Source organism: Ochlerotatus camptorhynchus, unplaced genomic scaffold, assembly GCF_037179485.1.
Source record: "Ochlerotatus camptorhynchus isolate MF236.1 unplaced genomic scaffold, CSIRO-AGI_Acam_v1.1 ptg000176l, whole genome shotgun sequence".
In the NCBI taxonomy this organism is placed as follows: domain Eukaryota; kingdom Metazoa; phylum Arthropoda; class Insecta; order Diptera; family Culicidae; genus Ochlerotatus; species Ochlerotatus camptorhynchus.
The window spans coordinates 4,889,711-4,906,261 of NW_027040666.1; the positions used below are offsets into that span (position 1 = coordinate 4,889,711).

Sequence of the window (16,551 nt, forward strand, 5' to 3'; positions counted from 1 at the left end):
TGAGACATAGCAAGTAATTGAAAGAATGTAATTACAACATCAACCCAGATGAATTTGAAGAAACTAGACAGTAAGCGAGGAAAATATATGAAAAGGGTCCAAAATATGTAGGGGTCCAATTCAAGTTGGTTACCCTATTTGTTTTTTCTGGTGTACTTTTGAACGTTTAGGCTGATGAAAAATAGTGATTATTGATACATTGTGACATTAAATTATGAATGATGATATTACTACTTACCTATATCAGTAAGTAAAGGCCGATGGTAAGAGACCCCGCCCCAACCGTCACAACAGCCATAAGTAGCTGACTAAGTTCGTCATATTTGCTTGCATAGAGGTTGAGTAAAAGTTTCCTCATATCGTAAATATAAAATTTGAACACAGCTTGAGGCTTAAAACTGATTCAAACTGATTCAAACTGATTCAAACTGATTCATTAACGCAATTTCATAATATGTTAGTAATTCTTTTTGCTGGAAGAAAAATGAAGTCTATAAGAATGGTAGTAATAAAAGTATGCAAAGTTGCTTTACCAGGCAACATTTTCACAGCTACACAGTTTAATTAGAATCTGAATGGGATCTGCCAATCTCGTACACGCTTTAGGATGAAATAAGCCTTTCATGTTATTTTCGGTGAAGACATGAAAAAGTAAAAAAAAAGTGCTCATCATGGACGAATTGTAGATAATCAAGTGGTTTTTCCATTTCCACTTTAAAAAAAATTAAGTATTTGAAAAAAAAACTAATTTTTTTTCTTATTTTTTTTTAATTTTAGACAATTTTATAAAATTTACGCATTACCCAAAATTATGTTAGTCTTATAGCTAACGCGCTATAACCTTTTGAAAAAAGTTTAAAAATGTTCAGCCCTTTTCAAATGGTAGTTTAGATTTTTCCTAGCAAGACAAGTATGCACAGGTGCTTCAGAAAGCTAGGTTGTTACACCCAGGAAGTTTCAACGGAATCTGCCGAGGTGCTGCATAATGATGTTCATATAAAGGACATAGGGTGCTGCCAACCAGTTGTCGAGTTGACGTGAAATTCGTCCATTGTATTTCTCTGATTTGGCTTATTTCTAGATTGTGTTCGGTTTTCGACGCTCATTTAGGTCAGATATTCAACCCAAACCTGTAATCAGTGAAACTGTGCAGCGTCTTTTTGTTTTCGGTTCACTTCGTTCAGTGACATCCAGGCATTTGCGCAATGTGTACGCGAGTTTCGAATTATTCATTGATTTAATTTTTGTTCGATCGGTACTTGTGGCTTTAGATAAAAATGAGTGCAAGCAAAGTATCTCACTGCAAGAAGACCTACCAAAATCCATTATTAGAAGGAGTGAGATGGTCAGAAAAATATTCCACTCGATTAAGCACAGTTTGGGATATTCTACCGCAATATTTGAAAAATCTACTAATATCAACAGCAGTGCTACTGTTTGCAACCACGCTTAAAGGTAAGCACGGGTGTGTTGAGTAGCAGCTTCTCTGTTTTTTTGGAACAATTTTGTTTATCAGTTTGATTTTTTAGCTATATGACTTAAGTTATTTGTAGAAAATGTATTATCTTTTCTTAGACCACTTCTCGTAAGATGGTGTCTTCTGAAAATTTAAAACATATTTTAGAGTTATTGGTATCTCCATTTATGAACATTTAAATTAATCAATAATTTCAAATATACGGATTTTTATTTGAACGCATATTGAGGTAGAGTAACTGTCACTAAAGGAAATGGTCATAAACATGGAACGCAATGCTGATATTTGTATATACTTTAAAACAAAAATACTTTAGCTTGAATTCATTTTATACATTGAGAATTACATTTGTGTGCAACCGTCGAAGTTACTTTGCCTCACCCTGTACATTTCCATTATATCAATTTAATAATGCTTAATATTTTGAAACACATTTGAACTAAAGACGAAAGATACGCATAGAAATGTCTTGCGATTATTAACAGCAGGTTATCGCACTCAATAAATTTATTAACGTTTCCATTTTATTCCAAAATAGGTGATTGGATCGTTATCTTGGTGCACCTACTGAAACAATTGAAGGACGAAGATTCCCTGAGTACAAACGACGAATCATTTAAAAATATTGTACCTGACAATCATTTCAACGATTTATCATACTATGTAGTAGCAGCTGTTGCCGGGTCATACCTTATCTACTTCTCAATTGGCGGGTTCATTCACGTAAAGCATACTGATTATTAGAGTGTCTGTTTGTAGGCACTATACTGTTCACAGTACCTTATGGCAGGTAACTGAAAACTGTGCTTTTTCTTGCAGTGGTACTTTTATGTTTGTCGTCGGGATAAAGCTCACGAGTGGAAATGTCAACCGGAAAAGTTTCTATCGCCGGAGTTGGAGCTTCATGAGATAATGGTTGGAGCTTCCTCTTTACTTATTGTCAGCATCCTTTCCGGTGTTATTGCTTGCTATGCGATGAATAATGGCAGCATGCTTACCATCTACTATAACTGTAACGAATATGGATGGTTCTGGTTCTGGTTCCAGTTTATTGCTGTTTTCATTTATCAGGTAAGCATTCAGGTTTCATAAGTTTAGCTTTGTCGTTTTCAATGGAAGATATAAATCGAGTTTTATAAATGGACTACAGTATACTGAAAGTGGCCTGTAAAAAACTAATCAAACCTTTAATAGAGTAAGCCGGCGCCGGTGATGTAGTGGTAAGCGTGACTGCTTTCTCACTCCAATGGGTCTGTGTTCAATCCCAGCCGAGGTCGGTGGGATTTTTCAGAGGCATAAAAATCTGTGGTCACGTCTTCCTTCAGAAGGGAAGTAAAGCCGTTGGCCCCTGCTCATGTGTGTTTGAATGGGTGCAATTGAATGGCAATCGATGTCCGTCGGTGATTGGCACTAGATTGCGGAACAGAGACCGGCGTTAAATAAAGGAATTAACAATGAACTATAATAGAGTACCGTTAAACGGGGTAACATTGATAGTATTTTTTAAAGAATATTCTAATTATTTTTTACATCAATGAATGTTTCTCAAATTTTATTTGTTTAAAATAAGTACTGAGGTTCCTAGAGTCAATTCGTCAGTAATATGTTTAACGGAAACGGTTGCATTCGCCCTATTTTTTTAGTCTTGTGACCGAATATCAGTATTTTAATTTGAGGCTACTTCGATGAATATCGAAAAGCATGCGGGAAACTCAAACAATGTAGTTCAAGATTTTGTTTTAAATTATAGTCACTTTAACGCTCTTGGGTCATTCGTGACTTGTCCGGGGTGAGATATGAACTCGTGACTTTGGCGTCAGTGGTATGGATGCTAACCACTACGCCGGGGTCGCCCCCTAGTTCAAGAAATATGAAACTTTGAAGGAGTATATAGGTCTTATTCCATTAACGCACCAGGAAAATGCGATCTATCAGTGTTACTGGTTTCCACCGGGAAAGTGGTCAGAATCTGACTAAAGCTTAATTACATCAAATCACATCATAATTCAAAAGTATGATCATTTGTAGCTTCACCAAAGCATGTTCCGAGTGCTCCCTGGCCAAAATCTGCCATGAGCCAATACGTATCACATGAAAACTCAGGCGAATTGAGGCGCATCACTATTGAGTAATGATGAAGTATTCGGTTTTGATAGAGTTGTCATTCTTGCCTTCATCGCAAGGAATCGATTCTAATTGAAAGGTCCCGCTATTTATACCCCTGAAAGCCGCACCCCTTTGTCAGTCAAAATTGGATTGCTTACCAACAAAATTAAGCAATGACACCGATAATGACCATGCATCAAAACCCTAGTCTTAACCACTTCAAACTAGAGAACAACGAATAGAAGATGAGGAATCACATAGATGAAGACTTACTAACTCATTTTGTCCATCCTCGGTGGACAAAGCCGAGTCTTGTCACTATCAACATAAAAAGTAACAAGGACTAAGATGTGTTCCAGTGATTACTGCAAAATCCTGTTCCCCTAGTTTGAAGTAGTCAGGTCTAGGAATAGGTGGTAAATCTTACATCCCGTATCGTGATTAGCGGTATAAGGCAGCTTGCTGATTACTGCCATCCCGTTATGCAGCACCCACTTCGTATCTTTTGGCACATAACAAAATACTATTGATATTAAATTTTCTTGATTTCTCTTACTAGGTCAATGTTTTATAATGTTTAAGCACTTGTTCTTGGATGTTGGTGTTGTCTAGCCATGCTTGATCTTGTTTCCATTCGCCTCATTGTACCGCCAATTAAATCACAAGGTCCCTTACCATAAGAAGTTAAGAAGAAATTCCACTCAAAATCAATGTTGCCCTTCTCTTCAAACTTGCAAGCGAAATTTTTGTACAATCATGATGTTTATGTAATTTCTCGCTAAAATATGCTACAAATTCATCGACTGATTTCAATACTGTTTCTAAATTACATCTACCAGTAATCATTGTTCAAAAGATATCTCAGACAAGTAATGCTGGTTATGACATGCTGTTAGTGCGTATACTATTGCATCTCTTCAGCTGGAAGGGGTACAATTCGAACTATTTACACTGACAAACCGGTATGAATGATCATAGAAGTTTGGTGATGAACTAGCTAAAAGGTTTAATGTGACTAAAAATCATCTTAATAAAAATAATAAAAAAATCATAAAAGTTACCATGAAATTTATACTCAAAGCATACTACTAACATTTGCCCCATGTTCACGAAAAACCGTTCTGCTAAGCCACGAACACGCATGCAAAAATTATGATTTGGATAGTAGCTTATCTGTATTAAAAATCCTATGGTTTTGAAAGATTGAACTGCAAATTCCGGTTTACTGGATTCCCGTATAGAACTGTCAAACTGTTTGCATCGGTCGCAAGCAACTTTGCTTGTAACATAAATTTGGGGAGTTTTTTTTTGTTATTTTCAGGTGCAAATTTATCTTTGATTAATTACTTCAGGTTTCAAATTCAATAGCTCTTACGCTACACGGACAGAAAATTGTTTGCATTGAACAAAAAAAAAAACTTTATTTGTATTTACACAAACAATTCCGGTTGAAATTATATTGCATTTTATTGTTTCGATAATATTTATTCAAATAAATTCAAAATAAGATTCTTTTTGTTTTCATAAGCCACTCTTCAACTGCAACTATCGTAAAAATAACAATATTCTATTATCAAGCCAACAATAGTTAATTTTAATTTAACATTTATTTGTTGTGTCAATTCCCCGGGCCATAAATGAAAAAAATAACTACGTTTCATTCAGCTCTAGAGGTAAGTAAGTATGCTGCTGTTGCAAAATATCAACAGTTTTTCTTTTTTTCCTTGATTTTTTCCGTCGATCTTATTTTCAGTACTGAGTACCAATGCTCCCAACGCCAGGAAGGCCGCTCCCACACCTGGACCCTACCTGTCGACCCATCAACTCATGAACCGTAGAGATTTTATGCCTCAGAAAGCTTTTTTTTTAATTTCATTGTAATTCTGTTGGTAACAAATAGAAAACAAAACATAAAAATAATCGCAAATTATTAAAAATTGAATCAATAAACATATTTTTATTTCTACTGCGTATATTTTTAGGCTTAATAAAATAAATATGATTGAATCAACAAGAAATCTCTTTTAAAAACAAACATATTTTTTGTTGACCCAGCTGCCAAATTTGACAGCTTACGTCAAAACCATAAAAGCTCTTGTGCATTCGAAAAGATTTTCTTTTTGATTTAACAATCCATGGGTTTTTAAAACAAAGATACTGGATTGTTGAAATAATAATGATTTCATTTTGCAGCCAAAACAAAATGAAATTCTTATTAAATTTACGTCAAATATTATTACGTTTAAATTATTTTTTTCTGCGTGTAGTTGAAACAAGATTTAGAAATTAGATAGCATTCACACATTTGTCGCACAGTTTTAAATATTTGCTGGTCCCTCTTCCTTCTGCTTCATCATGGAAGGGTCGTGATGTAAAATAATGTCTATCTGGGTAGGATCACTCAACATGAAGATCGTTGATGGTAAACCTATGTATAACTAGAATTAAAATATGTTTTTTAATTAGTGAGCTTGAGCTTGAGCTTGATTGACCGCCCACGGTTGCTACTCTGTTATTGACAGATCAGCTGTAATTACACAGAGAACCAATAGACGATGCTTGGGACTAGCAATCATCCTCAATGTGTAAAAACTGGTGATCTTAAATTAGGCAATACCAGCGCCGGCCGCGCCCGAACACAGGTCAAGAAACGAATGGGAAGGATTGTGTTGACATGACACTCGCTTTGATGGAAGCCGAGAACACCTCTGCACTTCCACGAGGAATCACTGGGATGTTGGATAAAAGGGTTGGGTTTGTAGCAGGGTTCGTTTTGGTAAACGATAAGCTGAATTTGTCCTAACGATCATATAACGCGAAGGAGCTTGGGACTAAACCCACGGTCTTCTGCTCAGTAAGCAAAAACGTTTGCCACTAGGCAGACGAGCACCTTTTTAATCACCGAGTTGCTGTTATTACCATGTAGTCATATTAACAAATAAAACGATTGACGAATCTTGAATGTGGATGGGACTGAGATTAGACTCATGATGTTCTGCTCAGTAAGCAAAAACGGTTGCTCTAAGGCCACCGAGCCCCTCATATCACATAATACCGTTGCTCAAATTTTTGTATCCATTCAAACCCGGAACCAACGACAACAACGAGTTTCGCAAAATACACGATACACAAGCGATTTTACCATAAATCTCTTTGATATGTAAGGACCTGGGACCGCGTTTTTCTGCTCAGTAAGCAGGCCACTGTAACCGACGATCTTTCAAATCCGAAAACTAAAAACTACGAAAAAGTACTTAGGCCTTCATTAAGTTCCACTTTCACGCGACGTACAATGTTTCAATTTGCTCTTTACGTATTGTTCAGGCTAGGCCCTTTTCAAAAGTTACGCGAGAAATACGCACAATCGTCGCCTACCTCGCAAAACTAGTTCCAAACGACAACAAAGGCATAAGCAACGATGGATTGTTGAACTTTGCTGGCTCCGGTGGTGTAGTGCACAGCAAAAAAAAAATGTAATATCGATCAACATAATTCAAGCTGATGTATGAAATAATGATGTAATTGTAATTTTGTAATTTATCAGCACACACCCTGGTCGACCACTGTAAACCAATCTGCCGTTCAGCGTTATCGGTTTTTGTTTCTGGATCTTTAGTTGCCTCTGTGATATACTTACTTGCGGCATACTATTTTGGGAGTGTATATGAGCGTGTACCATGTACGGTAGCTCATCTCTCATCGTGATGGTGGGACATAGTAGACAAATTAGAGAGAAAACAAGGAGGTATTAGTATTAGTTATATGTAAACAAACAAAACAAAAGAAGAGAAGAGGAAAGAAGAGCAGAAAAATAAAAAGGGGATAAAGTAGATAACAAAGAAAAGAAACGTAGGCAGATTATTAGAAAAGGCATTATCCGAGACCTCAATCAAATGTCACTCCCGCCGAGTTTTCAGCGAAACCCTCCCCACCGAGACCCGCACAGCCGAGCTCGGTAGAAAAAACTAAGTGTGTAGATAGATTAGTAGGAAAATAAATAAAACTACTTTATGACTCAAAGTGCAATGAATGAGCGTTAGTTTCGGGATCATTTCAGTGTTAGAGTTATGTTAGTTTTGATCCGTACTCAGCCCTGCCGACCCCTCCAACATTAGTTGCAGGCAGTGGTTGTTAGATAATGCGGCACTGTAACTACTACTATTTTAGAGGTATGATTCGTCAAGTTTATACAACTCAATGTTTCAATTGAGGCAAACTATCTATCTTACAATTACAAAAGCAAACCTAAACTTACAATTATATGCAAATGCAAAATGAAACTTGACAAATCATCGTCAATCCCCTTATTCCAGAGCAGGGCCTGACGATTTGAATCTAATTTCGATCAGTGAACGGGCACCATATGGTACATTTTCTCACCATGAACCTATCATTTCCAACCTATCTGAACTATTTAATAAATGGAAGCCATAACATGGGTTACGCTCCCCCTAAGCGGGCCCTCCGCATCCTGTCTCTGTCTTATCTCAAATACAAAATGCCAATGGTATGAATGTATCTATATATAACTTGGAAATGACGTACAATCAAATAAACCCGTAACCCACTCACTTGGTCAGGCTTCAGAATCGTCCAGTGGGCAGTGCGCTCTACACTCCAAGTTCCCTTTTTTTTTCAAATTTACCGCAAATTTGATATTTTACCCATTGAGTGTTGATTAGTCACAATGAAACATTGTGACAGAAGTTGAGGTTACTAGTGTATTAAATAATCTAGGTCCTATTTAGGATTATATCTGAAAAATCCAAATCTGGCCAACGCCCACCCTAAACCTAAACCTGTTCTAATCCACCTGAAATGACTAACGAATGGAAGACTTTGACTACCCAGCCATGCAATAGTCTCATTCCGTGCCTTATGGCAACTTGATGATTCTATTGCGCTCATCTTTTGGCACCACCCAGGGGAGACTTGGTCCTGTACCCAATGCTTAACTTATCTCCATTCCACTCAGCTACTCGCAATTTCTTGTGATATAGTGGGCGGAATATTATTATATGAGACAATTCAATGCAGACGTCTTTCCAAATTTGGCAGATCGACAGGTAATCGGTGAGTTACCACGATAGTTGCTATTCAACAACTCGACAACGTCCCATCGTCAACGCCTGCTATGAGAATTTCCCATTGCAGACCGCCAACGAAACGACGTCATCGAGCTATCGATCAACTAACCTGGTTATCGCCTGGTACCTTATAGCACGATGCTCACGATGCTAGGAGGCGAACCGGAAGAATCGATGAGCTACCTCCCCCAAAAATAAGTTTTTTAATTAGTGTAAGAGTTATTGAATTCAGTGTATAGGTGTATTATATTTTTTACTGTGGTTTTCTATTAACTACTTGTTTATTGGGGGGTACCTGAATGGGAAAATTTACTAAAAAAAGGGTACAACATCAAGATAACATTTTTAAATGTTCTTAAAAAAAAGTTCCGAAAGTAATTTCCTATTTAAAAAAAAACTCTTCTACAACAACAATGCTAACGCCACATGCTTCGGTTTGGAAATATGTATTGAACGAATATCGTACAAACATACCAAAATTCATAAAGGGGCGGTACCTAAAAAAACGTGACGTGTTTGGGCAGAAGTATATTATAAACGTTAACGTGGTTCCTGACCACAAGAAAGTAAAATATGGTGAAATTTGTATGCCATTATATAGGGTAAAGTATGACTTCGGCACTGATTTACTGTTTTCGGCTACCAAAATTTAAAAACTAATTTTACTGTATTTTCACAGCAAAACACCAAAACGCTCGCTGAATATATTCAAACGATTCTTTAGTCTAACAGCTTTAATCTGATACCATTTTTATGACCGAGCTCACCTGTTATGCCAAGTTTTTCTTTAAATGAAATATATGCATTTCAAAATACGGCTGATTTCGAGTTGCCGATAATAGAATAGCTGGTTTACACGCAGAAAGGTAACCAAGGCATATCAGGCTACCGACAATAGTCACACTCACCTGAAAAGTTTGGAGCCGTGTAATAACATGTTCAACCCGTTTTGGACAATTCTGTCGATTGGAATAGAAAGAATAGCAAGCAGCAGATGAATGCATTAAAAAAAAAACACGTTATATGTGTGCATGAAGCTGAGAAACTGCTAATAAAAGTGTGGATGCTGCTTAGATTGACGAAAATATGTAAATATTACTACATTTATTTCATCCATTATTAGCTACAGCCAAAAAGAGGAATTTTTTTATCTATCCGTATTCTATAAACTGCAAGATAATACATTTTCTCAAATGGGCCCACTAACTAATTTAAATCTTTTTTTCCAGGACTACACAACGTACTGGGTGCATCGCATATTCCATTGGCCATGGCTTTACAAAAATTTCCACAAACTTCACCACACTTACAAGCAACCGACGGCTTTCTCGGTTACAGCCAGCCATCCGGTGGAAATTATTTTTACTCAACTTGTAATGCTCATTCCAATTGTCACTGTTCCTACCCACTGGGGTATGACATTGTCGAATCTGTATCACGTTCGGTTCAATTGATTCATCTCTTGACTTTTCCAGCACCGTTCTACATCGTTGTGGTCTATGCTTACTGCCATGGGATTTTGGGGCACTCTGGTGTTAATTTCAAGTCCTTCTGGTGGCAACCATGGCAGCCGGACACCATCTTCCATGACAATCATCATCAGTACTTTCACGTGAATTTTGGATTCAATATTTACTACTGGGATATTCTGCACGGAACGTATCGTCAGAAGGACCGTGTCTATTCGGAAAATATTTTCTACGGGCGAGGAAAAAAGCTGGGCGATGTATCGGAGGATGTGTTGCAGACTGATATTATTGAGAGGAATTTGGAAAATCCAGAAGCGTATCGAAACAGCATTCACCGTTATAAGCTAAACCAAAAGGACTTGAGTGGACTGGTTGGGGACAATAAAATCAAAACAAATTAGGTTGAGCGAAATGCTCCGTGTAGTCAAAGCTCAGTTGTTAGTCATTCTAGCGTACAATATTTTGTCAAGCTTGATTGAAGTTTGCATTGTTGTGAAAACCGTATTTACGATTCGAAACTCTACGTGCTTTGGCTTTAGGGAAAACACCAGTGGAATTCGGTTTCAAGCTATACTGTTGATGTTGTGGGAATTGGCTTAGTGAATCAATTGGAAAACGTATTATCTATATGAACGATGTAGGGTAGGTACCACACATTGCACAGTGGGCAAAGATTAGACAAACCGCGACTAAATTGTATATTTCGGATGGGTAACGGTTTCAGCCAACATGTTATATCTTTTCCTGAAGGAAAAACTCTTTTGACACGATTGGTGGTGGTCCAACATTCCGGAGACTTTTCCTTGCTGAGATATAGGGCCGGGATCAACCCGAGTTCGATGTGAAATCAAATTGGGATTTTCCAGGACAGCTTACTTGATGTGGTCACTGTAACGGTCAAACCGGATTATTCGGATACTCAGAAAATGGCCAAATTATTGCTGTCTTGTTCAATAAGCAATGTTCTATTTTTATTAAAATAGCTTTAAACAATTGCAGTGATAAGATGTGTATATGGAGAACTCATATTGATCTCGTGATCCTGAGCATCAAGGAAAACATTGTAAAAATCTATTTCACGTGGAACTCGGGCTGACCCGGCCATATATCTTGGTAGATAAAAGTCTGCGGCAAATGACTACTGCTAATCGATTCACCGGATTGTTTCCTTATAGAAAATATACAACATGTTGGCGAAAACAGTTTTCCAAATTTTCGTGGTTTTCTAAATTTTTGCCCATTGTGCTTTAGAATGATTTTTGGTAATTAATTATATCAAACACATAATTTAAAAAAAGTTTTTTAATATTTTTTATTATTTCTTTTTCGTTGCTTTTTATCAAATTCTTTACACTTGACTGTCTGAAGTCAATAAGATACGATATTATATGCCCTAGTCCCTAGTCTCTAGCCGTACTAGAATCAAATTTGCGAAGTACTGAATAAAACAGAAAATATTTGCAGATGAATTGCGATATTATCCATTTAACTTTTGAAGAAATTCCTCTCTCCACCACGTTTTGTAACATGAAAAAGATTGAAATTTTCACAGTAACAACTTTTTATAAGTCCAGCCTTCACCTTGGTTATTCATTTTACGATCTTCCTAATGATATAGGATAACATTCTCCACGTGACGTGGTGTCATCACAATATTATGATACCCAAGTTTGTTATTATTCTATGGAAAGCATGAATTGACCTACGAAGATTTTGGTATAATCTTCAGTCTCATCGTTTGCCGATCGTATGTACTTTGAATGGGGAGTCGGTTGCATACTTTGCATAATGTTTAGCTTCCGGTGCCGATTGTGATCCGGAAAACTGACAAGAACGGTCATATCGGCCTTTCTCGACATCGTCCTTTTTACTATCCTTCATTCAATTTTTGAAAGCTGAAGTGAAACCATTCTAGTATGTATGTAGCCGGTACCTGCACAGGAAGAGCTATGATAAAGATGCAAAATCCCCAAGAAATTAATTATAAAGCAATAGGTAGAGGTGTTTGATGTATGTAAATTTGTTGGCGTTATTTAATTTGCATATAATTGAGCACATTATATATGGAGATAGGCTGCGGCATGCACCACTTTAATGATAATTTAAGGCATTTGATTTATAGTCTGTCCTTCTGGGAAAGACAAGACATTGGTTTTGCATGTGGCACAAGTGAAATTTTTTCTCTGTCGTAGAAAGCACAATGTTTGACCATTTTTTCCACTTAAATTGAAACATTCATCCACAAACTGCATTTCCTGTTCAGTAGCATTGGTTTCTTTCAGCGGCAAGCTTCCTGTCGTCAAGTGGCATAAGAAATCGAATATATCACATCACGTAAAGAAATAGGGTGAAAAATGAAATCGCCACTAAATAACAAAGGTGCCTTTCGGACTGCAATGTTTCACCCCGCCATTAAATCATACGGTTGCTACAGGCATTTATTAGTTATGATTACTTCCATTGTTTCCATCGAGTCTGGCTAACGCTACGAGTGAAAACAATGCTGGGTTAGAAATGTTCGAACGGAAATGTTGTTTTCTGTTTGCATATGCATGCAAACTATTTGGTTGTTTCTTATATTCTTAAGCATGGACAATATGGTGTTTGGGAAAACTATCATATTTGTTCATATGAAAGTAAAGGAAAACGAAGAAATGATAGCGCCACCGGGATGTTCTGAGGCATAACATCTCTGATCACGAAAAGCTGTTGGATGGGTCCATACGTAGGGTCCAGGTGTGGGAGCTGCCTCACTGGCGTCGGTAGCATTGGTGCTCAGCATGGAAAACAAGATCGACGGAAAACAAATCAAGGAAAGATAAAAGATTAAATGAAAGGATATTTATGCTGTCATATAATTGAATTTGAAGATTTCATTTACAACTGTAAGTCTCTCAATTTATTAAGAAGCAACCACATTCTTTATGACTTAGTTATTCTGGCATACTATATGACCACCAGGTCTTCTCTCTACAATTCATAATTATTAAATTGAAATCCTTTTTTCCCACACACACAAAAAAACACATAAACTATAACTGACTTCTACGGTACAATAAAAAGTAATTGCCTTGTCAGTTTCATGGTGGTAACATAATGATCGCATTTACTGCGGTTTCCAGTGAATATTATCAAACACAGCTGGAGTGAAATACCGAATGAACCGTTGTTTTTGACAATTCGTGTTCATTTTTTGTTACGGACAGTTCGATAATAGAGTGTTAAAGATAAATAGAATTATGTCTTGCTATAACGCATATTGCGAAACAATTGATGTAACCGTAAAACGGGTACAACGATATGTTTGACACTAAAAAAACCTCTCAAACCTCTGCTATCACATGCTTTCCGAATGTACCAATTCAGTTTTTATATTGCTTGAATGTTTGGTAGATACGGACTCAATTCAAGCTAAAATAATAAATAATAGCTATGTAAATAATAAAATTCATGCAAATAAATAAATGCTTATACTAGGTATTTGGAAAAACTACGCTAGGAGGCAAAAGACGGCCAACGACAAAATTAAAAACACAACACACTGTGAAGGTATTGTACGCAAGGTTGCAAAGACTCATTTCAGCTAAAACAATGTTTTTCTAAATTATGAAATAATTAGATGCCATGATCAAATTTTGAATTGGTAGGATACACGAAGAGGTTGCAAAGAATGTGTTTGATATATTAAACCTGTTTATTTCACTTCATGAGAGTCACAATCAGCAATTTTTCACAAACTCACTCACTCACTCACTCACTCACTCACTCAGCGATCAGCAAATCGCTGATTGTGACTCATAGAAAGCAAAATTTACAGGTTTTATGTTTCCAACGCATACTTTGTAACCTCTTCTTGTAAGTTACAAGTAAAACATGCCATCATACCATCTTTTGGTTTTATTATTCCGAAAAACATTATTTTAGCTGAAATGAGTCTTTGCAACCTTGATTGTACGCAGCCTCAACAACACGACACACCCACAATACACCCCTGGTATTGTTGAGAGCAATACTACATGATGGGTGGATGCTACCTGGAAGGCCTATTCGCCGGATCCCGAGGATCGCAAGTCACCAGGAAAGCACCTACATACAGTGTATCTCAAAATTGATCGTACACCCTAAAGGACAATTTTTTGAAACATGGTGAATAGATATATTTTTTAAAAACGTGGCTGGGGGTTGAACAGATGTTTATTGATTTATTGATATAGTTTTGTTCTTTATTGAAAGAGCCATTATGAAGCTAGATTTATTTTAGTAAAACGCTCGATTTTCAACTTTTGAATTGGAAGACACCTCACCAGACCCAAACACAGGGTCGTAAAGACTGCTGTATGCTGGAGGAGAGGCGAAGTTCTCAAGCTGGTGCGTCCCGGGATGAAGCTGATCAATTTGCAGAAGTGATCGAAGGAGTATCTGTTGTTGGTTTCCAGTTCTGATATCACAGGTAGGAGTTTTTTGAAAATTATCGAGGAATGCCATTGCAAACTTACCGTTACATGTTTTTCGGAGGCATCGTATTCGGAGTGTTAAGTGTATGCACTTCGTCACCAGGCGAGGAGCTGCAAAGGCCCTGACAGATCTAATCTATGCAGGAAATGTGAAGAGAAGGGTCACATCGCGAGAGACTGCATGAAGCAACCGATGTGAATGTTCTGCATAACGAGGACGGAAACGACCCCATGACGGGAGGCTTCAAATGCCCAGCGTACAAAAAGGCGATGATGGGCCAAAAGTAATGGAGGTAACCCAAATAAACCTCAATCATTGCGGCACTGCACAGCACTGCAGTGGTAGTCGACAACGGGAGCAAAATGTGACTTTGCAATCATTGCAAAACCGTATCGAATTCCTCTCGATAACGGTAAATGGGTGGCCGATGGAGCTGGGATGGCTAAAATACAAGTTATGAGCAGATACCTTATTGAAGAAGTGCTTGCGAGCACATACGAAGGATTCGCGATCGCCATAATCAACGGAATCTTCATATGCAGTTGCTACGAGCCCCCTAGGTGGACGATGGAGCAGTTGCATCAGACTTCAATGCTTGGGTAGTGTAGTGGGGAAGCAGATGTACCAACCAGGGCTGAAAAAATCACTTAAATTCATCAAAGTTCACTATGGATGAAAAATTCATTTCATAATGAATGCTGGTGATTTTTTCATGATTTTTTCACCAACGCTAGGAGGGCACAGCCTACTGGAAGCTACGGAAAATCTGAAAGTTACGCTGTCTAACAAAAGTACCATCAATACCTGAATGTGGACGAGTTGACGGCAATATTAGCGAGGGCATGTGACACAACCATGTCGAGGAAACTGGAGCTAAAGGCCGTCTGCAATGTCAACTTATATCATTCGCTGCGATGTTTGGTTTGCGTGTGACAAAACATGAACATTTATTCCCTCTTCAAAACGATTTTTTATTGTCTTAGGTATTTGCATTGTTAATTAATTTAAAATATTTCATCCAGGTTCATCAATGACTTTTTATTATTATACATACCAGCTTATGATATGTTGAGTCAGATAAATACATACAGCAATACAATTAGTTTTTATCCGAAAAGTAACGCAATTTAATATTAGTCGGGGTACTTAGTAAGACCATCATAATCATCTTTTAAAGTATTCTAAATTGATTCACGATTATTTTAGTGGAATAATTGTATACCTTTTTCGTCGATTTTTACTACTAATTTTGTATCACTTTAACTTTCACTAATTCTTTTACACTAATTCACTTTCACTATCACTACTATAAACTATAACAGATACGTATTTCGTTTACTACTTGCAAACTTCTCACACTAGATTAGACTAGAAGAAGTTTGCAAGTAGTAAACGAAATACGTATCTGTTATAGTTCAAAGTAAAAGTGAAAGTGGAATTAGTGTAAAAAATGAGTGAAAGTGAAAGTGATACAAAAGTAGTAGAATTAAAAGGAAAGCGACGAAAAAGGTATACACTTAAACTAGATAATTTCGTTTCGACTTTTCAGTCTTTAAGAAAAAGCGCCAACGTTTCGATCGAGGGAATCGCGGAGTAGCATCTTCGAATTGTACGGTGATCAATCCTCATGCTTATGCTCAGTACTCAGACCAGTTTTTCAGCTGGTAAGTGCGATCGGTAAACATCAACCTTCTTCAGTTAGGGCAGCGTATGGTATGGAGATGTAGGAAACTCATTGATCAAAGAACCAGGTGCATAGATTTACAATCCAGTCAAAGTCCCAGCAAGCCCAAGTAACATTGCAAGTTTTATGGAGGTTTTAAAGCATGCTACTAGTCTAAATCATGGTCTACAGATCCCTTATAAAACCGAAATTGTTACTTGGGAGGTGATGTAGAGCAGAACGAAAAAACAAACTTAGGTCGGTTTCAATCAATCATCGCCATCACAGCTTGAT

General features: G+C 37.2%; 1 protein-coding gene across 1 annotated transcript; it reads left to right on the top strand.

Moving 5' to 3' along the window:
- Nucleotides 1-1,270: 1,270 nt before the first annotated feature.
- Nucleotides 1,271-10,568, top strand: LOC135701715 (uncharacterized). Its single transcript, XM_065222573.1, has 5 exons — nucleotides 1,271-1,455; nucleotides 2,016-2,200; nucleotides 2,297-2,548; nucleotides 9,900-10,083; nucleotides 10,146-10,568. Exons 1-5 carry the CDS (start codon nucleotides 1,278-1,280, stop codon nucleotides 10,538-10,540), a joined length of 1,194 nt encoding a protein of 397 aa, XP_065078645.1. The 5' UTR covers nucleotides 1,271-1,277; the 3' UTR covers nucleotides 10,541-10,568.
- Nucleotides 10,569-16,551: the final 5,983 nt, after the last annotated feature.